General features: G+C 38.4%; 1 protein-coding gene across 1 annotated transcript; it reads left to right on the top strand.

The window, feature by feature from the left end:
• The first annotated feature begins 40 nt into the window (after positions 1 to 40).
• On the top strand, positions 41 to 15,074 carry LOC140246759 (L-gulonolactone oxidase-like). Its single transcript, XM_072326095.1, has 10 exons — positions 41 to 133; positions 785 to 910; positions 1,548 to 1,645; positions 2,419 to 2,509; positions 3,248 to 3,433; positions 5,245 to 5,432; positions 7,081 to 7,230; positions 8,782 to 8,943; positions 10,053 to 10,143; positions 14,943 to 15,074. Exons 1-10 carry the CDS (start codon positions 41 to 43, stop codon positions 15,072 to 15,074), a joined length of 1,317 nt encoding a protein of 438 aa, XP_072182196.1.
• The last annotated feature ends 9,603 nt before the right edge of the window (positions 15,075 to 24,677 follow it).

Raw genomic sequence — 24,677 nt, 5'->3', positions numbered from 1 at the left:
ATCAGTTTGACCTGTTTTCATTCTCAACCACAGGTACACCATGGAGGGCTACACATTTCAGAACTGGGCACAAACCTTCAGCTGTCAGCCAGAGTTGTACTTTGAACCGGACAACGTTGAAGAATTGAAACAGGTAGACAGAACCCATAGTGATTTGTGATCTTCAACTGAAGAATTTGATTTCTAAACTATTTTTCGCTTTTTACAAGTGTATTCATATTATGATCTTTAGCAATATTCTGATAGGCTGACTTGCTACAACATGCATGTCCTATAGGCACTTGCCTGAGTACAGTGTATATTCCAGACTTGTCCTCAACGGCTATCAATTGATAAAGTAAAATAAAAAGTTTCCGGTGATGTCTCACTTTTTATATTTGTCACAGAACAAGGAATTACTTTTTTAGTAGTTGTTTTTTTTTCTTTTAATTAGTTTCTAATTCTTTCAGTGTTGTTGCTGTTTGTTTGTTTGTATGTTTGGTTGGTTGTTGTTGTTGTTTTTTTTTTTTGGGGGGGTTGCATTTTTAATGACAAATATCTCAAAGTAGCAAAGTAGCAAGATGTGAATTTGGAGAACATTTCTTTTCGTACTTACTGTTTTGCGGGTTTAGGATCTGAATTCTCTCATCAGAGTAAAGACAGTTGATATTAGGTGACTTGCTTGAGTCTCCCGCTAATTGCGTGACAGTCAGCAGCGCTTTGTTATCGATGACACTTTGGCACTCAAACTCAAAAGCGAGGTATTTGCCCATCATGATCTATTCTTTACCCTCTTTCTCCACAGATACTCGCGAGGGCAAGAGAGGAAGGCAAGCGAGTCAAGGTTTGCGGAAGTCGGCACTCGCCGTCCGACATTGCCTGCACCACAGGGTTCATGATCAACATGAAGAATATCAGCAGAGTGATAAGCGTAAGAAGAGACAGAACTTTGAAAGGAAACTGATCCTTCTTTCTGTTCAGTTATTTCACCTGTTTGTGTCTTGAGAGTTTATTGGCACAGAAAATGCTAAATATTGTACATAATCAACACATTGTCCAAAATCCTTGGTAGAGAAATAATCATATTTTCAACCATTTTTCAGTCAGGGGGATGGTGGTCATCTAAATATAGTCTGTCGATTACGATTCTGAAGTTTGGCTGCATGAGTAGTGTAAGATGCAGCATTGCCAAGGTTAGCAGCTGTCCAATAATGATGAACTCATGTTGACTTTTACACATGCTCCATTATTTGTTTTGTCTGTGATCTAGATTTTACCACAGATTTCATTTCGAGATAATATGTTGTTTGTTTGGAGGTCAGGTAGTACAGATTTAAGTACATTCAAAACCTGTTAAAAATGATTTCTTGCAGTCCTGCAGCTCTGCTCACAAGAGGAAAAAAAAAAGAAAAAAAAAAAGAAGGAGAAGATGGGACCTGTAAACTCCTTAACCCTGTGCACCTCACTGTTATGCATTCTGTTTTTGATAGAGCTTGGAGTACTGATGTTCATGAAGATACTTGATTCTTTGACCACTGACCCCTTTGACCTCTGACCCCTGTGCACAGGTGGACAAGGAGCGATGCCGCATTACGGTGGAGGCGGGTGTGAAGCTAGAAACCCTTAACGAGGAGATCCTCCCCAAGCATGAGATGGCACTGAGTCTGTGAGTCGGTGGTTCTTGACCCTTCGCAAAATATAACAAGGACCGTGTATGCAGGCAAATAAGCATCTGCACATTAATTTCATAAAATGCACATGATTCAGAGCTGTATATCCCATTAGTTACTGAACAGCCCTGAACCCCCCCCCCCCCTCGTCTCATTACTCCCTAAAAGACCCCAAACTGCCCATCCGCCTTTTTTTTTTTATATGCGTTACCATTTTTATTGTGATCGTACAGAAAATATAATTGCATGGTTTGAAAGAGGTCAAAGGATAAAAAAGTTATGTCAGATTTACTTCTGTGACACACCAGTCTCTTAGTAAAATCCTAATAGGCTTTCAAATACACATTACTTATAAAAGACAAAAATAAACATGCTTCAAGCTATTTTGCTTAATTTAGTAGGAAGTTGTCAAAATGCGAGTAATGTTGCTGTACTTTCTCTAGAACCATAAGGCCATAATGTACGGAATCTTCAGTTACTAAAGGGACAAGTCTCCCTGGACCCTAATTCTGCAGGAATCTCACTGATAATCTAAAAGATTTCATCATGACCTGGCAATAGACTAGAGAAGTCTCCTTAGATAGGGTGTTATTTTCAGTGTATTGTGCAGCATGTAACACACCAGTACTGTATCTCTGTGGTAGCTCTATATTAAAACTCCCTGCTTTTGAAGATTGAAGTGGACATGTGTAAGCAGCTACATTTAAGGCAGTTTTGTGGAGATATTTGCTACAAGTTTCTTTCTCTCTCTGATGGGTCTTGATTCTAGCCTGGGTGCCATATCTGAGCAGACAGTGGCTGGTGCGATATCCACAGGGACCCATGGGACAGGCTATAAACATGGTATCATTGCAACTAATGTAAGTCTAGCCTGGAGCCTTCATTGAATGAGGTCACTCTCTCCCTTATTCATTCCTCAATATTGATCAAAAGATCTTGTTTGAAGTAAGCAAATGAAAAAAAAAAAAAAACATTTCCTTATTATTGTTTTCTTATCAGGGAAATAGGAGTTTTGCCCTGTAAATGTCATTCCTTTTTTTCATGCATCAGTTTTGATGTTGTGCTGTACGTGTACAAAGGTTGCCTGGAAGCTCTGTCTTAAATAGTAATGATTAACTGTGTGTATGGCAGCCTCAGACTTTGGCTATCTTTTCTTACCAACAACTTGCTAATGTACATGTTCTACCAGAGCTTTGAATTGTGTTTCATGTACACCCGTATGGACGTTCTGGTCCAATATTGTTGGAGATAAAGAAACTGAAACTTGGATACATTGTTCCCTTGCATGAGTGTTTATATTACATTTTAAATGACAAAAAAAGTTGTATAACCATCTTGTGAGCAATGCAAAGGGTGCATGTGATGTGTAATTCAGAACTCATGTGATGAAAGAAATTTTTGGCCAGCCTGTGTCTTGTTGCTATTTTATTCAAGGGCTTCCTCTTACATGTTCCATTCTGACTTATCAAACAAACACAAGTTTAACTTTATTTCAATGACATACATTGTATTTGATATCAAAAGACATGTGTTTTGTATACTGAATTGAGATGCAAACTCCTCAGGGCTGATCACATGACATTTTTTCCCGGGGTCAGATTTTGGATCTGGATCTGATGAAGTCCTCCGGTGAGATCGTCCACTGCTCCGAGAAGGAGAACCCGGATTTGTTCAGCGCCGCCCTCTGCGGGCTGGGAGCGCTCGGCATCATCGTTACCGTGACGATACAGTGCGAGAGGACCTACTGGCTGCACGATCTAACCATCCCAAGCACACTTGATGATGTGAGATTCCCCTCTTGGCCTTTTTTCCCCATTTTCTCTTTTTTTTTTTTTATATATCTCTCTCTCTCTATATATATATATAAAATGTCCTGGACAGGTTCAATCCCAAGATGGAATACAAATGAGGGGCCTGTTTCATAAAAAGTTGCGATTGGTCTTACGCCCAAGTTATTGAACGCACTTGATGAATCGAGCAGAAGTTCAGGACTGAGCGTAAGTTCTGTTACATAAAGATACTTGTGCTTGATTTCAAGAAAAATCAAGAATAACTTTCAGTGGATGTAGTGGTATTTGCGATCAATCACAAAGTTTTTTATGAAATGCAATTTGTGATTGATTGCAACATACTTACGCTCAGTCTTTATGAAACAGAATCCAGCTGTCATAGAATTGGAACAATATTATAAAGAAGCCAGGAAGAGAATTCCATGATAACTGTTTGAAGGACAGGTGCATGTACACACTCATTTTTTTAGTTTTTACTTTTTTTTTCTTTTTTTTTTTTTTGTAGAGTAGTATTATGCACCCTGTTGTATGAGAGAGCAAAGTGTTTGAAAGTGCTCTTTCTTTTTTTTTTTTTGTGCTGGACATAAGAAAGTATGTTGAAATCTCTTCGTTTTTTCCTTTTTATCAATCCTCAGAGTTGACAACACAAATGTGACCCTGCACCTCAAAACAAACAAAAAGTCGCCTGACATGAATTTTTAGTTAAGACCATATTCTGAAAGAACAGACTTTAAGCTTTAAAATGATGTATAACTCAAATCAAATGGACTCTCCTAAACTATCTAAGTATTGGAAAGAAAGCACAAACTCAGGAAAAGTGTGAACTGAGAAAAGAGGCTCTGAAGTACAGTGTCTATTCAAGCGCTTAATCTTTACCAAACCGTGCTGGCTGTGCGATGAATGGGACAAAAAACAGGAAGTAAACCACCAGAGTAACAACAATGAAGGGATTATCAGATTAAACTGAAATTAAGCATGCCTCATTAACACATTCTGTCCATAACCAATGCCAACTTTCAAAGCAATAGCACTATTCTTTCGAAAGTTATTAGAGTTGAAAGTGAAGAGTGTGGACAAGGTTTTTCAGAAATGGAAAAGGGATTCTAAAGACACACCTAATCACACTATTCTACCAAAAATGTTCGAGATAAACTGCTAAAAAAACACACTCTCCTGCCCGTTTTATGATACCAAATTTTAGTATGATTGAAAAGAAGACCCGCTCTTTCAGAAAATATGAAAAAGTCAAGTTCGGCTAGGTTGACCCATTTCACTTATTTTCAGTCCTCACGCAAAATCAGTGTGTGCGACTTTATGTTCGTTTTGAGGTGCACGGTCACAAATAGTCTTCTTTTGGCAATGATAGGACATGAATATGTTCAAACTTAATTGAAAAGATTTTTAAACTTGGGAACTGATTGTCCACTTTTGTTCTTTGTTGTTGTTGTTGTTGTGTAATACATGTGAAAGATATACTAATATGTTCTTCTATTTTTAACAATTTCACATAACTAGAGCTGCATGTGTCTGGGTTTAAATACCCCTCACAGTAAGAAGCAGTTATGAATTAACCTACTATGAGGTTCATACAATTTTTTTTTTGTAACTGATATGAACGATTTATATGTATGTAAATGTGTACAAAAATGCTCTGGTACAGAGTCCCTTCCCTTCACTCACTGTACCTTCTGAAACTCTTTACAATGAATGATAACATTTATGAAAACAAAAATACCAACAAACCATGGAAATGTAGTTTCTCAAACTTAAAGGGGGAATTTGTGGACACTTTGACCACATTACAGGTTCTGGACAATCTTGACCAGTACGTGACCGGCAGCGAGCACTTCAGGTTCTTCTGGTACCCTCACACCGACTTTGTCATGATGTCAAAGGTCAACCGAACAGAGAAGAAGAGGACAGAGGTGAAGTCGTCGTGGTTCTGGGATACATTGGTCGGATTCTACCTGCTGGAGTTTTTCTACTGGTTGAGGTGTGGAGAACATTGATTTTCTTTTTGGAAGAGGAATGTATTTGTGACCCGCTACAACAAAAGGATTCTAAAGTCGCTGATGGCTGAGCCGAGAAGATCGAGTTTGAAGTCACATCATAATTTTGTAGTCTAATGTTTTGTCTATCATCTGCCGAAATTTCGAAGCTAAATGATCAAAGGAAAGGCAAGAAATTAGCGTTCTTCTGGGCCATGATTTTCCGACTTTCTGTGTAACAGAAACGTGTCCAAAGATTTGGATTTAACACCGCAGCTGGACTCCGCCCCTAGCAACGACGGAGTGATCTTATTGGTCAGTGCTAGGCATCCTGATTACTGATTGGTCGTGCGTAGACTGCTGGCGCTAAGCTTGAATGAACATCGCGGAGGTCTCTAGGAGCATGCCTTTTGTTGTCAAGCGGTGAAAACTGTCTCGCCTCCCCTTGATCTTGATAGCGTTGGAAGGAAAACTTTGAAGGCATTTTTCTCGAAACTCTGATTTCCTCAGCCACTTGACATGCGCTAATGAAATCATCGATATCTCTGCAACCGAGTACTTTTATGAGTTGTGCTATATATGAAATTAAAGTAGAAGAGTAAAGGAAGAATGTCATGCCATTTTCAGAAAATTGTACTTCCGCGACTTAAAGATCCTTTTGTTGTAGCGGGTCACATTTCTTTAAGCCTGGCTCGAGCCAATTAAGCTCAGGCCAGGAGTTAGTCAAAAATGCATGAGTTCTTGAAAGGGGTATTCATGTCTTTTCCCCATACGAAATATGCATATACTCAGTGCTTGCCAGAAATATGTGGTATCTTGCAAATGAGAGTGTTACCAATACATGAGTAGGGTAGCATCTTTGAGTCTAGAAGTTTTCCATGGACTAGTGGATTCTTGCTTAGTTGTAAATATCCAGATTCTGAATATCCTGCAGAATGCTTACACCTGTACGTGCCTTAATATCATGGTCAGTTATTGTAAAAGGAAGTTATTATAAGTGAATAATTGCAATCACCATGCAAAAGACAGAATATATCAGGAAGTATTTAGAGGAGCTTTAGTTTATATAGGAAAACTTGATTACTCATCAGTGCTGAATGGGGTTGGCCCTGAAAAGTATTTGGGTGGTTGTTTGTATGTTTGTTTGTCTGCTTTTGTACTCACATTCTCTGTTTGTTGTTTGGTGAGCTGTGTCACATATTTGTATCATGAAATGTAGTAGCTGAAAGGATAAGACCATAAATTACAATCTTTTGGTCCTAATAGTTCCAGACCCCTTTCTGCAGCAATTGTGCCTTTTTTCCCCTAATGCCTAGTCCACATCCTTGTGAAAACTAGTCCTGAGTATTCTTGGGTAGGTGTCTGTGGAAAAATGCATGTCATAGCAAAATTAGCTCAAGACCTTCAGTTTCTTGGTTGCGTGCTTGAAAGCATTTGCAGACTTTTGTGATAACAAAACAAAAAAATAATAATAATTCCAATTCTTTTGAAGGCAGCCTGCCATGTAATACCAAGTCAAATATATGGGTGTCCATAAGGTAAATTAGAGTCAGTGGTATTAAACATTTTGTTCAACCTCAATCTTAAGACTTTCTACAATCAAGGCATTGAATCTTCTTTTTTCACACTTTTCTGTTTTTATTCCTCCCCTAGTACCTTTCTCCCTCCGCTGGTTGCTGTGATCAACAAGATTCACTTCTACCTGTTTGTTGCTCTCCCACGAGAGCGTGTCGACATCAGCTACAAGATCTTCAACTTTGACTGCCTGTTCAAACAGCTTGTGACTGACTGGGCAATACCGAGGTGGTTACTGGGAAAACAAAAAATGTAGTCAGTGTTGTCCATAGAGGGCTGCAGACATTATAGTAGTAGTTCAGCCTACAGTTCCTCTCAAAGCTATGTTTAATACTAATATTGCATATTCTTGCAAAACCACAAGATATGGATGCCAATGAGTTTGTCGTGGCTTAGGGTTATTGAAGTGGAAGGATTTACTTTATCGAATTCACTGATTGTACTTATGGCCTTTTGTAACTCACATTCGTTTAATATGCTAACACATCCCTGTTTGGTATGAAGAGTTTTAAAATGTTATCCCCAGCTGCTCTGAAACCAAATTTTCAAGCTCGCTTTTAAGCATTTACGTTGTACAAGTCCCAGAATTTAAATCACATTTCTTTGGTGTATAGCTGTATCATGTCATTATGATAGCGTTCACACTGGAAGAAGAAAATATTCCCTTTCGTTGAGCCATATGTTAACCCTAACTAGGCCGGGGGGGGGGGGGGGGGGGCTCCGAGGCCCCCCCCCCTCGACGTTCCGCGTGATGTATCGCTATCACGAAAAGTTATCGCGCGATGTTTCATGACTTTTTTCTTTCGAGTCTCCAGCATCTTTTGACACCAAATTTGCGATTCCCGGGCGCGCGGTTCTGAAGTTGCGCACGAATATGTACGTGCATGTCAGACCAAATATTGCTCAAAAACGTGAATTCGTGTACAATTTCAATGCAAACTGTGCTTACAGGCAAATTTCATAAAAGCATGATTATTTTGGGGTTTTATTGATAAAAATCAATTAATAGCACATTTTCTTGTTTGAAACAATGTCACGGACAAATTTCATCGAAAAAACAATGAAATACATAAGAAATTAAAAAAACAATAAAATACTTTAAAAATTCCTCCTGATGGCACAATTTCTTTCTCTTGCATTTGCTAAGGACACCAAAAAGAGTATTTACACAAAAAATGTGGCTGTTTTGAGCTTATTTTGTGATTTATACCAAATTGTCTGATTTCATGCATCATTATGCATAAATTAGCATAATTTAGCAAAAATGACATTTTTTTTTTCAAAAATTAACTTCATAGTACATACGATTACGTCATAGGCAATGTGTGTGCTGATTTTTGTCGCGGTCGGCAGCGGAAATCGGGGGGGGGGGGGGGGGGGCCCTCCTAGGGCCCCCCCAACCTCCCGGCTCTATCATCTACCTAAATAGCCCGGCCTACAGTGTAGTTAGGGTTAAAAGTCATATTGAACTAACAGTTGTTTATTTTGGCTCCAAACTTGTGAAAAACCTTAAAATCACTCAGTTTGTTTTTTATCTTTTTAATCAGCAATACTGTCAGTGAGAAAGTTTAAATTATACTTTGTGTATAGGCCCTACTTTTTTCCTGATCCTTTGCAGGTTCTACACAGATGTTTCGTTATTTCAACTTCTTCTATCTTATTTTACATGCATGCGAATTTAAAGTTGCAAATCTACGAGAAGCAGTCATAATTTCTGCACATATTAAAGGTCCAGAATTTTATTGATTACCACAATGCTGCCCTCTATGTCCATTCCAGGGACAAAACTGCTTCTGTTCTGAGAGAACTGAAGAGGAGCTGCGAATCAGAGAACATCTACGCCCACTTTCCGGTAGAGGTGCGCTTCACCCGAGGTGATGACATCATGATCAGTCCAGCCAATGGCAGGGACACATGTTTCATCAACATCATTCACTTCACGTGAGTCAATTTTTTTTTTCTCTCTCTCTCTCTCTTTCTCCTCATTTCTGTGATTGGCTTTCATCTCTACAAGATTGTCTTTTATGTAGGCCTTTGTTTTCCAATAACTAAATTATTTTAACAAAATAAGTTCTTATGTTTATTTTTTGTATTACAGGCGTGTACATCCTTTTTGTGATTGTATTGACAAATATTTGTTATTGAAAAACGATGGAATTATTTTATTCTGTGAGTAATAAAGTAGTCACTTGAATTGTGTGAACCAAGTGTGAAGTGTGAGGGTTGAAAACTGCCTCTACTTCAAGCCTCGGATTAGTTGTGAAGTTATAAGGCAACGGCCTTTTCCTCCTGCACGTGGTCAGATGATTCTAAAGAGCTACAAGGGAGACGACTTGTGTGTTACATCTCAATAGGCAAAAGATGTCACAAATCGGCAGATGTTTTTGTATTCTATTGCCAAGGCATAAATAAAGAGATATCTAAGTTTCCAAGAAAAGCCTGAGGGATCATTGGAGACTTGGCATTGTTGTGGATGAAGTAAAGACCGTTATTGAAAGTTTTAGTGTAAAGGGATAAAAATTATCAGTACATCAGTACTTTTTTAGTGTTTGTTTGTTAGTTTGGTGTTATTTTTTTGTGTGCTGCATGACTTTGACTTTGATTAATCCAGTCAGTGACATTGCCAAAAAAAATGACCTAATAAAGGACAAAAAGTATACAGAAACCTGTGGAAATTATTCTGTATGATATTAAGTGTGTTACTGTTTGTTGGTTTTATATGGGTGTCTTCAGATAATTTGTTAAATTTTAGTCTGCTTGTTTGTATGGGAAACTGACACTGGTAGGAGGGAATATCAAGCTGAAATTTCAACCTACTTGTACATTTATAACAACGATTTCAATTTGATTTATCAACATGACATTTTAAATGATGATCACTCTTTGATGGGACTGAAATTTTATGAGGGTCTCATATTTTTCTTTTTTTAAATAAATATTTGTCTGACTTCATGATTTTATGTCCTAGTATTGCTTGTGTGTTATAATTCCATCTCTTTTCTCATAATTACATATTTTTCTTACTTGTCCCCTATGTTTCTCCTGTGCAGACCTTATGGGAAGAAAACTTCCAATCCAAAATACTGGGCCTTGTATGAAGACATAGTCCACAAAGCCGGAGGGCGCCCTCACTGGGCCAAGGTGAGCATTACCATCAGCTGCTTGCATTGTATAATAAAGTCTTGGCACTTTCAAATTCATACAGAAACAAGTTGTTACGTGTCCAATCTGATTTTGGTGCCTTTGTATGTTATCTTTGATGTTCGGAAGTAGAACAATTCAGCCCAAAGATATGAAAACTGATCTAAAACCAAGAACTAAAAAGGCAGAAAATTCCCGAAGTTATATTAAATCGTAAAGTAGTCCATGGGGTATATACAGCATGTACTTCTGGTTGCTGACATTCCCTTTAAAGATGCTCAATCGGGAGGGTACATGGACATATTTCAGCCGCGGATGGTGCCACGGAAACTCGCTTCCGAAGTTATTATGAAGCAAAATGTGTGTGCGCGGAAGACATCCCTGCTGCAATGTATCGCGCTATAGTAACTCGATTCCTCGCTTGAGCGCTGAGCTCAGCTGAGACGTGTATGTACTGTACATGTGCATTGCATGCATGGTATACGGTAGCGATTGCAATATCGCCGGCCATAGTTATAGTGCCTGAGCTGCCTTTACTTGTATGTACATATATACGCACCCAGTAGCCTCCTCTCATCATCGCATCATCGATCGTCGTCACTCGTCAACTATACTTGTCAGATCAGATCAGACTAGAGTACAGCTACAGATCACAATCAGTTGACGATAGATACATGTGTGCAGGTAAATGTGAGGATGGCCATCATGGATGATGACACATCGTCATGGGTTGCGGACATGACCGCTGAGCTGTCTATTTTGAACATGGACGATTGGGTCGGAGACCCTGTATCATGTACTTGCTTAGGCATTTGTAATACAAATCGGGGAAGCGGCTGTGCCTGTGCAGGGCCAACGGCCAAAGTTGCACTGCACAGTGTACCTGTGGCCGTGGTAAAAGGGGGTCATGCACCAACCGACACACCGTTTCATCATCTTCTGTATAGATCTATATCTAATCAACACCAGAATCAAATCACAATAACATTGGCAATAGCTCTATCTGCTAACTAGTAATTTGTCTTGATAAATATCAAATTGAAATGTTTGCTTACTTGTTTTAGTTTTCAGAATCAGATTCAGTGAACAGAAACTAACAGAGAACTGAAAGGCTGTAAATAAGTTTAACTGAGTTTTTGAGTTGCCATCTTTAAATGGAATACTAGACTCTAGTCTTTGATAAAGTGAAAGAAAAATCGATTTTTATTTTCTTACAACTTCAACTTCAAGTAGGGCCTAGAATCTAGATCTCTCATCTAGAGTTTGAGATCTAGACTACATGTATGATGTAGCTTGAGATAGATCTATTCAGTTATTTAGAATTTATTCGCAAATCCTAAATTATATTCTTGGGGAATTGGGTAATAATCTAATATGATTTGAAACTACCCTAGCCCGACCAGACGCTGTGCAAAGCACAGCATCTAGACTAACCTTATTTATAACAGTGACTGGGCTGTGCAGGCCTATAGAAATCTACTACCTAGTTCAAACTACTCAAGTAAAATTAAAAAGTCAGTGTCTAGATAAACGTTAGATCTAACCGTTACGAGTAAATTTATGACTTTTTTATGCCTCCGCCACGAAGTGGTGCCGGAGGCATTATGTTTTCGTGTTGTCCGTCCGTCCGTCCGCCCTTCCTTCCGTCCGTCCGTCCTTCCGTCCGTAATGAATTTTGTGAACAGCGTAACTAAAGAACCTTTTGAGGTATCCCAATGAAACTTGGCATGTATATGTATTAGGGGTGAAGTTGTGCCTCTCAACTTTTGGGTGCACATGCTGAAGGTCAAAGGTCAAGGTCAAATGCTGAAGATTTCACTATTTCCCCCATATCTATGCCATGCCTGAAGATATTTTCTTGAAACTTAGTGTATACATGTATTACTCAATCAAGATTCTCTGGTGGAAGTTTGGGATCATGCGGTCAAAGGTCAAAGGTAAAAAAAAATGTTAAATTTCACTTTTTTCTCCATATCTTGGAAATAGTTCAAGGTATCTTCATGGAACGTAGTATGTGTGTATGCATGTACTGACTGGCAGTGATTAGCTAGGGAATTTGGGGTTCATAGGGTGAATTGTCAGGGGTCAAAGGTCAAGGGCAACACTTCAAAATTTTACTATTTCCCTCATATTTGTGCAATGCCAGCAGGATTTTTTTTAAAACTTGGTGTATGCATTCTTAACGTGATAGTGTTTCTCTAGAAAGTTTTTTTTTGTTGTTTTTTGTTTTTTGCCAAAAAGGTCAAAAGGTCAAAGATCAAGTGAAAGTGCTGAACTTACTTCTTCCTCCATATCTCGGAAGTGGCTCAAGTTATCATGAAACTTAGAACATATTTATGCATGTTCTGCCTGACAGTAATTCTCTTATGAGTTTTAGGGTCAATGGTCAGATGAAAATAGTAACAATTTACTATTCAATACAGAAATTGCATTTTTTCTCCATACCTTGAAAATTACTCAAGGCATAAACTTATGAAAGGGTCAAAGTCAAGTTAAAGTCCTTCAATCCCCAAATACGTGCTCTCCTATTCATCCAATTAAACCTATGTCAAGGAAGGTGAACATTGAACACTTTTGTGACGAACATATCATTTTGATATTTTTCCAGTTTTGTGAAAATGTAACCACGCATTGTCCACATGTATGTACTATAGACCTATTAGGAGAATCATGCATTATGGCGGAGGCATACCAGTCGCCATAGCGACATTTCTAGTTTTTTAATAGATCTAACGTTAAACCCAAGACAGTACTACAGATTACTAAGCTCTACCTCAGACAGAGTCGAGTCTAACCGTGTTAGACTATTAACATAGTCTTTGAGAATAGGCAGTACAAGTAGAAATTCATAATTTTATGGGAGTTAGAGAGGCGCTGTAACGTTATAGGCCCTACATACACTTCAATCATTCATGTACTTACACATCATCTGGATCTGGATTCCTTGAAGTTGTTGACTTGGCCTGGGGTTGCATGATTGGCGTAAGCCGTGGCATTTGCCATTGGACGTGCAGGCAGCTGGGTCGACGTCTCAGGCTGAGTTACAATTCCACTGTGCATGCTGTAACACGAATTCGCACATTCTAAATTCCTGCAAAACTGTTCATGCAACTCCAGCAAATGGAAAGCAAATTTTCAATCGGCACGCTGACACTGAAGCTTCCCCTTCTGGCCTCTTACTTGTCGTAGTAGTAAGCATGCTTAGAACACGGCTCTCTGCGTTCTCCACTCATCGATAGCGTCATACAAATACGTTTGCAGTCTTTCGAGTTGGACGGCTGTTTGATCTCCATTGTGAAGTTTCATTACTAAACCAAAGGCTAAGCCGAACTGAACTGAACTGAAGCAGTACTTTTTATTGCAAACAGTACACGCACACCACACACATTGATATTGACATACTGATGACTTTATATTGACAACTTTGTATGTTACGATCCGGCCGAACGTATCATAGCTGACATGGGATATGCAGCAGACAATATTGCACAATGATCAAAACAACAAAACAACCTACCATATGCATTGCAACTTGATATATATATGAAGCTTAGAGTTTTAATATTTCTTCATTAAACCATATTTATAAAACTAAATATTTAATAACGTAATATATAAATAATCTATAATATTGTTATAAAATATTTCCAGAAATTTATAAATATTATTGCTTAGATTGCTGAAATTGGCACCACAGTGCAAATAAACAGAGACTGGAGCGAGGTACGTACGTACACTATACACAGCTCTCACAGTTGTGTCGTGACCGGAGCCCGTAGGAGAGATTTTCATGCGCATGGCTGTTGTGCTGTTTTGTGCAAGCACCCATTTGGCCCCATTCGGTAGGTATTCGGGCGTCCATGTTGAAATTAGGGTGGACGGCTCGCACGGCTCTTGTAGTCTAGATGGGTATTTGCTGGAGCGTTGCGTAGCGTCGTGTTCGGCATTCTGTACGTACGGGGGGTACGGTAATGGGAGGAGCAGCGTGTCGTGCTTTTCTACTGAGCTGCAAATCGCCTGCGACGATTGAGCGTCTTTAACCTGTTGAGGACGGTTTAATTTAGCTGCAACACGCATTTCCTATAGACACTTGTCAGGGTATACTCGGGACTTGTCCTCAATGGGGTAACAGATTGCGTATGGCATTAGACATCCCATAATGAATGCCAGAAGACATGGGGAGGTGTAATTTATGCCTATCTCGCCTCTTTTTAATCTGGTGAAATAGATTTGAATCATGGATTTTCTTTACAAATTTGTATGCTTGCCCATTAGCATGCATGCTAGGGCACCCACATAAAGTGGAACAGATAACTGTAAACAACTGAACAGTGATTGACAGTAAGCACAGTTGGAAATGATTTAGTGAAGTTACACCAATTATATCCAATCCCCTGAGATATCTGTGTGGCCTTTGTGTTTAAAAGACCAAGGCACACTGTGACAATTGACTGGACTAAAAAGCTTTGCTGTGGAATTCTACAACTGGGTCAAGTTTAAATAGTTCACTCAATGCCCAAGACATATTGTGGCAAGTTGTTGCAAGTTATGCCAAGTGCCTATATAGGCCCGACTTTACAAATTGAAGACAAAGTGATTGTTACATAACACACATTTCCAAAAGGCTACCTGCCCGAGTATACTCAGGACTAGTCTTCAAGGGGTTAAAGGATTACTTCACCTTTGTGAAAATAGCCCCTCCCCTCCCCCAAAATGAATGTAATATGATATGAGTGGATGTTTGCTTTCCAATCGCAGTGTGAGAATAAAGATGTATTACCATGGTTACCACCATACAGGAACATCCTCTGGGTCCCAAGGAGCTGAGTGAGCTGTACCCGCGCTGGGGCGAGTTCTGTGACATTCGGAAGCAGCTGGATCCCCATGGAATCTTCCTCAATGAATACCTGGAGAGAATTTTCGGCCTCTGACTCCAGAAGGAGTCCTTCTTGGATTGCCCAACAGTTCTAAGCTGCATGTTGTAGAATGAGGAATTTGGAGGAGAGATGTACAATTTGTAGACTTTCTGAAATCTTTGCTGAACATGAAATATAGTGAAACATATTTAATAATCATGTTATTGTGTGAGTACGTAGCACAATTTATGTTTGGCTGAGTTGCCTGCTAAGTAGAGACAGTTAAGCTGTACTATGGTACAAACCTCCCCAGTGAAGCTTAAAATAAAGTAATTTTGTGTGTTTGTGTGTGTGTGTTTGTGTGCGCGTGCTTTGTAGCATTTACTCCTGAACCTTTATGTGGATGGGATGTATCACTAGTATATGCGTAAAAACTGTAGTTGTGTTTTTGTTCTAAAGTCTTTCTTGTGTGCACACCTTGAAAAAGATATACAGACAGAGCTCTTTCCCTAGTTTCCCTGAAGGTCCACTATTAAAGATTAAAGCGGCTTTATTGTGTGATATATTTGACCGTGCATCACAAAACCAACAAAAAGTGGCATCCCTTGATTTTACGTGCGGACTCAAAATAGGTGAAATGGGTCAACCAGATCAAGTTTTCCATATTTTTTGAAGAGCTATCTTTTTCTTTAAGCTTGGGATCATAAAATAATAGGAAAGTGTGTTTTCAGCAGTTTTCCTACAACCTAAGTGTTAAGCTAGACTAAACTTGACACATCCCTGCCTTGAAAAGGTATTTAAAGCATGCTGAAATTTAAACTTTCATATCTGTATCTGTATTCTCGATGTGTGTCGGTGTGTGTGTCTGTGTATGTTGCAGTGTGGTCATTAACTGTTTTGTTATTGTTTACTCTGATATTTGAGTATCAAATTGTGATTTTGAGGTATTTGATATTCCCTGCTGAAAGTATGAGGCTTAAAAAAGTACCATGGTGGATATTTTGCCGAGAAGTACAGTACTACATGGAGCTGCAGAATTCCTGATTATCTTTTGCTCCTTGCATGTTCAAACATGTAAATGTTGGGGCTGAATAGTACAGACACTGCTTAACTCAACATTGCATAATCATGTCATATAATGAGCCGAGTAGATGGAAAATAAAATGTCCTAATTTGTTTCTATCTTTTTGTGTATTTTATTTCTATGTACAGGCAAATGTTACATACAGTAAACCTCGGATAAGTCGACGTCGAGTGAGTCGAAAATCACTTAACTCGAAGTAAAATAAAAAGTCCCGATTTTTCCCTATGTATTTTCTCTAAGAAATATTTGGATAAGCCGAAGTACGAGAGTCGAATTTCGGCTGTGTCGAAGTAAAACATTCAGTCCCTTTTGTACAAAATACACGTAGTTTACATCACTTGAGCCGAAGAAGATTTGTCTGGCATTCTCATTACATTTAGAGGAGAACAAAAAAATTGGCATGTCGCAGAACCCCGTCCCTGGCCTGCTGCAGGTAAGCATGCACACTCACCGTACCGCTCTGCACGCATGTCGAATACATACACATGTATACATGTATACACACAGCACATCGATCCATATACTTTATCCATACACACAGCACATCCATACTTTATCCATATCAAGCCAGAACTCCTTGGTCAACCAATCGCTGCTTTAATACTTTAGTGACAGGCCAAGTGGGCGGAGCTTGTTTGTGCGTGCCCGGCTGGCTGTATAGTTTTGTTCAATGCAGGTGGGATGGGCCTGGCAGAGTGTTTGTCTCAGGGTAGGTTGACAGAGATGGCTATACCTATGTTGCACCATAGACATAGCACATGCACATTGCCACATTAGCGTAGACATTCTCAGAACTACGTTTAACTATACTAGTATTGATACAAATTCCATGTTCAATTTAGAACAAAATAAGAACATTATCTTCAAGAACAGACAAATTTGAATGCAAACGCACACACGCACACACACACACACACACACATGCATGCAAATGTACTATAATACATGTACATAACTGTGAGTCGAAAAAAAATCGGCTCTTGCGAGAGTCGAATTTCACTTAAGTCGACGCATTTTTGTCAGTCCAGAGAGCTTCGACTCATGCGAGGTTTACTGTATTGCCAATAAAGTTGATGTATTTTTCTTGATCACATCAAGATCAGCTTTAATATGTGAAGCTTATTGTGCACTGTATTTTATCAACTCTTCATTGTTAGTTTTTGTTATATGTTCCTGTATTGAATGCATGTTTTAGTGCTCATTATGTTTGTAAAATAGATTTGATAATTATTAAACTGAGTGAGACAGAGCAAACCATGATTGTCATGTAAGAATACGGGTGGATATATTGCCTTGCTGTACCAACAAACAAAAAGATCTGCGATTCATTTTAAAAGAATGGAATTTCTCTTTGTTATGCCTTTGAGCTACACAGCTGTTCTGATTTTGTGGAAGGGCATATATCAAGTTGTCTTTTGCAAATTATCGGTCCTCTGAAAAAAAAAAAAAATTCTTCCGTTATCTAACTGTATACATTGGTTGTTTTGCTCTCTTCGTCAAAATTCCATTCTTTTAAAATGAATGGCATATTTTTTGGTTTGTTGGTATGGACATTTTGAAACATGGATAATGTAATCATAATTTTGGGAGTTTCTTGGCCTATCGTACTAAATTGTCATAGTAGGTGAGTTGTTTAATCACTTAAAATTCATGTTCAAGTATAAGGGGGGGGGGGGGGCAGAACTTGTCTTGCTTTGCTGGTACAAGTATAACCCTTCACATTCATACTACATGCTGGAGAATGGAATGCACCTGACAAAAAAGACTGCCGACGACCTTAATAACCCTTGATGGGTCCTAAGTATCTCCTTTCAAATTTTTTGAAACCTTGAGTTTGATGTGTCAATGCTGGCCGTCCTGTAATACCCGATGAAATACGGCCTATAGGTACGTAGTGACTTGCTAAAAGTGCAATCATGTCTGTGATTGAGCAATTTTGTATAAAACATTCAAATCATAGGGTTGAATCATGAGAAATCAGTTAAATACATTCTTTATGCTTGTAAAGATAACAGAGAAAACACATACTGTACCAATACTTATGCTCTTATGACAAAGAGATCACGCGGTGGAAAGGAGAACTTTGAATAAAAGAATATACAAGAGAAAAACACGTTCTCTTTGCTTTATTTAATTTACCTTACCCTCATCTCCCAAATGTGTATCCATTTCTCGCAACAAGTCATTTAAATGACGTCTGATATGACATCAAGCATGAGAAGCACGATTGATAAATGTATCTATAGGTTTTCCCATTCATATTCACACTTTCTTCATTCGATTTCAAAAATTTTTTACTTCAATTTCGTCGCGGGATGTCGGGAATAGGTCAATCTTACTTTCAATTTTGTCTTTCGTCGTTCATTTTCAAATAAAGTCCATTCAATTTTGTCATTTGGCATACATTTTCGTCATTTACAGTTCAAATTCGTCAGTCTCACTTGCAGCACTCAAAACAGCAGGATCGATTTCATCTTTTGTCAATCATTTTCGTTAAATTTTCATTCATATTCGTCACATATCTCTATCCGGTGTGACTTCCCAGGCATTCATGTATTTTTTTTTTTTTTTTTTTGTCTGTGACCGTTCACATTTTACATTCAGGAGTTAACACACACGCAAGTGCCCCCCCCCCCCACACACACACACAGAACCACACATACAGACACACACACACACAAGCGATCCGAGTACACACTGATACAAACAGACGTACCGTCTCTCATACGAAAACACCGACAAACGATTTCTAGGCAAACATGACTTAAGACAAATTTTTAAGTGTAGAATTATAGCCTGTTTAATGTCAAATGGTTAGGGGAAATGTGTAACGATACAATTTACGAGAGAAAGTAAAAGTATGTCGGCTTAAGTTGGTTCACCCTCAAAAAAAAAACAAACAAACGACAATATCTGGCTAATGTGAATGAAAAATTCATGAAATTGTGTGAACAAAAACGAATTTGATCTTCACATTCTGCGATCCGTTAAGCGGGGTTCCCACTACAATGTATCACGATTGGCGCCACGATTGAAATCGTGGTCTTAATCGTGAAGCAATCGTGGTGATCTTATCAGATCCTTTTAGATTGTATCAGATCTTGAGGTCAATCGTGGCAATCGCGTTAATCGTAGAAAATTTTTGGACGGCTCAAAAATTTTCAACGATTAACACGATTAATTTTTGATCGTGATCATCGCATCAGATTGTCTTGGATCGTAAAACGCAGTAAATCTTATCTGGTCGTGCTTCTTAATCGTGTTGATCGGGATCGACTTTTTCACTTTCATTCTGCTTATTTGCACATTTGCCCTTATTTTACTCGCAAATCGTATATTTGGTATTCCGCGAGGTTGAATGAGGGAGGAGTGGTGCAATGAAATATAAAATAACAACACCAGTGAAACATCCACCAGAAGCAGAATGTTCCACATATACCCCACAAAGTATCTTTTGTGACTTTTGAAAAGTGACCACTGTCGTGGATGTAAGGTCACTCGCGCAAGACTATAAAGATCACTGTCATTATTTTTCTCATAGAAGTTAGTCAATAAGTGTAGCAATATTTAAGATTTATTTATTTATTTTTTTTTAAGTGACATTATTTTAGGGGTGTTACCTTTCTGTTGTGTGTGTATGTAGGTTTTGTTAAACATTGTTCAATAAAACAATAAATCCAGCCAAACCAATCGAACTTTCAACACCCCATGAGATAACGACATTTTGAAATACAAATGTATAAACATACTATGTATATATGAAATCAAACACACAAGCAATGCTATCAGTTCGGGCAACTTTATATTATATATATCACTGGGGGTCACTTTTGATCCCGATCGTAAAAGATGTATCTTATCTCAACAGCCCGCATTGGTTCGCGGTACATTGTATTCGTATTGGAACGTATCAGAAAGTGGCTGCACGCACCAAATCGGGGATCCCGCTAGCAATGATAGTGGTAGATCGGAACCAATCATGGACTCAATCGGGACAATCCTATTGGATCGTATTTGAACGGGAGACCAGATCGTGACAGATCGTATTGCTTGAAATAGACCAATCTTGACCATATGGCATCCAAGCGAAGCAACACGCATTGACTCGCATGACCTCGTATCCAAACGTGAAATTTCAGACGAGTTCAACGAAACTTCCACGATCAGTTACGAATGTCTAATCGTGGCGTTCGTGATAGATCTTACTATAGTGGGAACCCCGCTTTATACCCCGTTCCCACTGCCGATCAGATCAACTCGATCAAGCGAGATCAATCCCGATCACCTATTTTTACCAGAGCAATCCCGACCGAATGCTCAATCGTCCTTCAAACACGATCCCTTGCCGACCGCTATTCGATCTTTTACGATCCACATCCGACCATTCTCGACATCTCCAGAATCTCTCCTCGACAACCACACAGATCTCTACTCGAACATCCCGATCTACACACAATTAATACACGATCGCTACACGGTCAATACTCGATTTCTACTAGACTTCTCGACATGACTCGATCTGTGTAAGATCTTGCATCGAACGGGTCGGCAGGTTCGTACAGTGATCGAGTGAAAGAAGAATTGGTTACAGTATTCGTTATATGAGACAACTCAGTATTTATGCTTGAATACGGCGTGGCCCAAAAGAGTGCCATAAAACTGACTATTAATTGCTATCGAAAGATTATCTTTAGTATAGGTTTTACCGGCCAATTTCGCACTTTTGTCAGTCCATTTGATAAAAGGTTCATTCAATTTAGCGAAAATCCTCATCACTGCACATTCTGTCATTCAAAATTGCAAGTTGTTCGTTCAATTTAGCATTCCGATCAATGAGATTTGCACATAACGTGTGCCTTTCGAATTCGTAAAACGGGCATTCAAATTGGCACGTGCTCTTCAGTCATTCAAATTCGCCAGCACTGGCGAAAGGGGTATTTCAGTCATTCAATTTCGCGTATGGGCAGTCAAATTCCTATATGTATAACATGTTCATTGAAATTAACGTCATGTTATTTCTTTTTTGAAAAGATGATAACATTTAAACGCGTATTTCTATGTGACTTATTGTTTCATCCACGCACTGTTAAGCAGTAAAAGTATCGTATTTTTGACCATATCATATAACTCGAGTTTGCTGTTCTGTAACGCCCCTTTTCTTTCATACATGACATTTTAGGCCTACATGTACCAATACTCTAGTTTAACTTCATCTTCTTACAGTCTTGACGGCACAAGTTAGATACAGACGTATTTCTCAAGGGGACAGAAAAAGAATTATAGGAATATTTGATGATCATAACCTTGACTTCCTACAACTGGCCGACACACGGAATAAAGCGCTCAACGGCGAGATAAGTTGTGGCCATGCACATGTTACAGTATCTTCGGACTTGAAGAGACACTAAGCACATTAAAGAAACAAAAATGTTGCCAAAATCTCTGAAATGAGTGCGAAAATATGAAATGTAATGACGCTTGGAAAACAATAACTATGTTAAGAAAATAAATAAAGAAGCAAACCATAAGCATGCGTGCTAAATTCACTGCAAAAGATGTTAAATTGATTGCCAAAAAATGAATTGGAATGAACGAGAGCAGCATGTCCGTGATCACGTGACTATATCATTCTAAACTGAATGAGCGAATAACCAAATGGTGCTTGTTTTACGAATTTCAATTGAAAAAGTGTTAATTAGAATGAGGATAAAGGTAATTTGAATGCTCCAAAATTAATTTGAATGAAGAGATGATAAAATTGAACTACCGAACATGTCATCTATGGTATATTTTGCTAAACTGAATGCAGCAATTAGGAATTGGACTGACAAAAGTGCGAAATTGGCCGGGAAAACCTATAGTTGATAGAAGAACACTTCCTATTTTGAAACCACAATCATCAATTCTCGTGCAGGCGTTTCGATTCTATTCATTTTTCCTGAAAAAAAGATGACAAAGACTGATCACTACTGTTTATGAGCCCAAAAAGGTACAAAAAATGCATTCAGTTGTATTCATTCATTTTATCCGTTTTCAGTAGCTATCTTTGACGCAATCGTTATCAGTTTTTACGGCTTCACTATCGCTCAGTCAAGTAGGATATCAGTGCCCAAAGTTACAGATTTTGTAAATCACAAATTTTCATGGAGATCAAAGCGCCTGCACAAAGATTGATTATCATTGTGTCAAATAAAATTTGAGGTGTTCTTTCTATTGAATAATGTAACGCTTTCATTCAGTCGCTCATATCTTTTTAAATAAGAGACAGTTTTGTAGCACTCTGTCTGCCGGGACACCATGTATATTATGATAGGTTCGTTTATATGCATTCGATATTTGCAGTGGATGTGTAGAATAGCAAATCTAAGTTTGATGTCTCATTGAAAAAAAAAAAAAAAAAAAAAAAAAGTTACACCGCCACGCTTCGTAAGTGCATTACATATAGGTGGGCTGAAATTAATTTGGTTTGAAATGAAACATAGGCCTATATGCCCATAAATGCACCATAGAGTTGAAAAAAAACCGACTATTCTACAACCCTAATGAGTCGTGTCATCTTTGTCATTATTGTTCTCATTACTAAAGTGAATGAAAAATATGTATGTAGTCATTGATATAGTATAGGCCCAAGAGTGTGTGAAAGAAAATATATGTATCATTAATTTCTAAATTCATGAAGTGTGCTGATGTGTGGAACAGAGTACATTATTATGAAAATAAAACAATATAACATTTTACACTAGCAAGATGAAAATCTTGGTTGGTTATTTTTTTGTCAACTCAGCCAATCGATATCAAGGTGGACTTCAAGCAATGTACTTACAACTCTCAATAAAACAAAAAACCTTATTAAGCGAAGCAAAAGTGTAACATCTACGTAAATAAAAGTAAAGTAAGTCACTGAGCATTAAACGGATCTATGTTACAACTACTGTTTTAACACGTCAGCGTAAGAAATAGATTTTATATCAACGTAACCAACTTCAACTTTGAAACGGACAAGCTAGCAAAAGAATTCAAGAAACATTTCTCAGTTTATAAGTAAAGTAGATAATCTAGAAAATTTCCTTTCACGTTACAGTCATATTGCCAGAATACCGAATTTTTCTCAGTTTCAGTTGTGTTTCCTTTCTTTCTTCTGGTATTTTTGTCTGGAGAGTCTAATTCTGCCATGTCTGCTGTCTAGGGTTTGTTGTCTTTTCTCTCTTCGTGGCCCTTTTCTTTTCTTCAGTGGGCCAGGAGTGGCTGAAGATACTGACGACATTTAACTTTTTAACGTGACCAAGGACTGCATATATTTTTTCTTAATACCTGAACAATAAATGAGTGCTAAGAAAGCACTTCTGCACCTGCTGCAACCACTGTCAAAAAGTGCTCGGTATTTGATCGAGTGCCGGTCGAAGCATGATCGAGTTTAGTCGAGTATCAATCGATAGCAGTCCTGTATCGGTCGTGTAGCGGTCGAGTTATTCATGAAACTGATGAATCCTGGATCGAGATGATCTGAAATCAATCGTGTAGCATTCGAGTATAACTCCAGATGATCGGGAACTGAGCTCGGGAAAAAATCCGTCCCGACCACACTAGATTTCTATACGACCGATTCCCGATCAGCTCGATCTCTTCTCGATCACTAGCCGAGCTGTTGGTGTTCGGGCTTCCTACTCGAATATTTTGGACATGTCCAAAATTATCGTGAAGGAAGCAGGAGCGATGCCGATCAAGGTAGATCGACCCCGAATACCAATGCCGAGCGAGCCCGACCAGGCTAAAAAAAGCTTGATCGGGATTGATCGAGTTGATCTGATCGGCAGTGGGAACGCACCATTAGAGGGAGGGATGAATTTGAATGACAATTGACGATTTTGAATGCTATGTCTTCGAAAATGTTTGACGAAAAACGAATTACAATGACAATTGACAAAATTAAAGTTAAGATTTGCGTTTCACGTGCTTCTCGGGACGAAATTGAATAATAAATCTTTGAAATTGACGAAAGTGCGGAAATGGATGGGAAAACCTATATTAAAGTGAACATGCATATGTCATATACTGTATTTTCATAGTTGTATAACAATTTATTTATTTATTTATTTATTCATTCATTCATTCATTCATTCATTCATTCATTCATTCATGTTTTTATTTTCATTTCCAGTCAATATACACTCAGCCAAAAAAAAAAAAAAAAAAAGTACCGGTAAACGCTTTTTCAAATTTAGATTTCTCATAGAATATTTGGCTAAAAGCTAATGTATTATATACCATATTGAAGGTAATTTCATTGGTTCTCAACCTGATAGGTCAACATAAAGGGAAACTTTACGCATGAGTAAACACCATTGTTTTTCTCTTCCAGGGCACAAAAGTAAAAATTGCAAAACTGAACAAGTCGTCATTCATGCGTATGTGCTCTTCCATAGAACAATAAGAACAAACGACAAATTTCACACGAGAAGAAACACGAATTACAATGTAAGTTGAAAAACTCAACCTTTGATCTCCATGATATCTTTAACCCCCCCCCCCCCCCAAAAAAAAAAAAATAAAAAAAAATCAGTGAAGGCTAAAAATAATGGAGGAAAATAAAGCAT

Source organism: Diadema setosum, chromosome 3, assembly GCF_964275005.1.
Source record: "Diadema setosum chromosome 3, eeDiaSeto1, whole genome shotgun sequence".
NCBI classification, from domain to species: Eukaryota; Metazoa; Echinodermata; class Echinoidea; order Diadematoida; family Diadematidae; genus Diadema; species Diadema setosum.
This window is presented reverse-complemented; position numbering and strand designations above follow the sequence as displayed.

Coding starts and splice junctions, on each gene's coding strand:
- LOC140246759 (XM_072326095.1), top strand. CDS start 41: ATGGAGGGCTACACATTTCAGAACTGGGCACAAACCTTCAGCTGTCAG. Junction 2,510..3,247: donor ATGGTATCATTGCAACTAAT/GTAAGTCTAGCC, acceptor TCCCGGGGTCAG/ATTTTGGATCTGGATCTGAT. Junction 5,433..7,080: donor GAGTTTTTCTACTGGTTGAG/GTGTGGAGAACA, acceptor TTCCTCCCCTAG/TACCTTTCTCCCTCCGCTGG.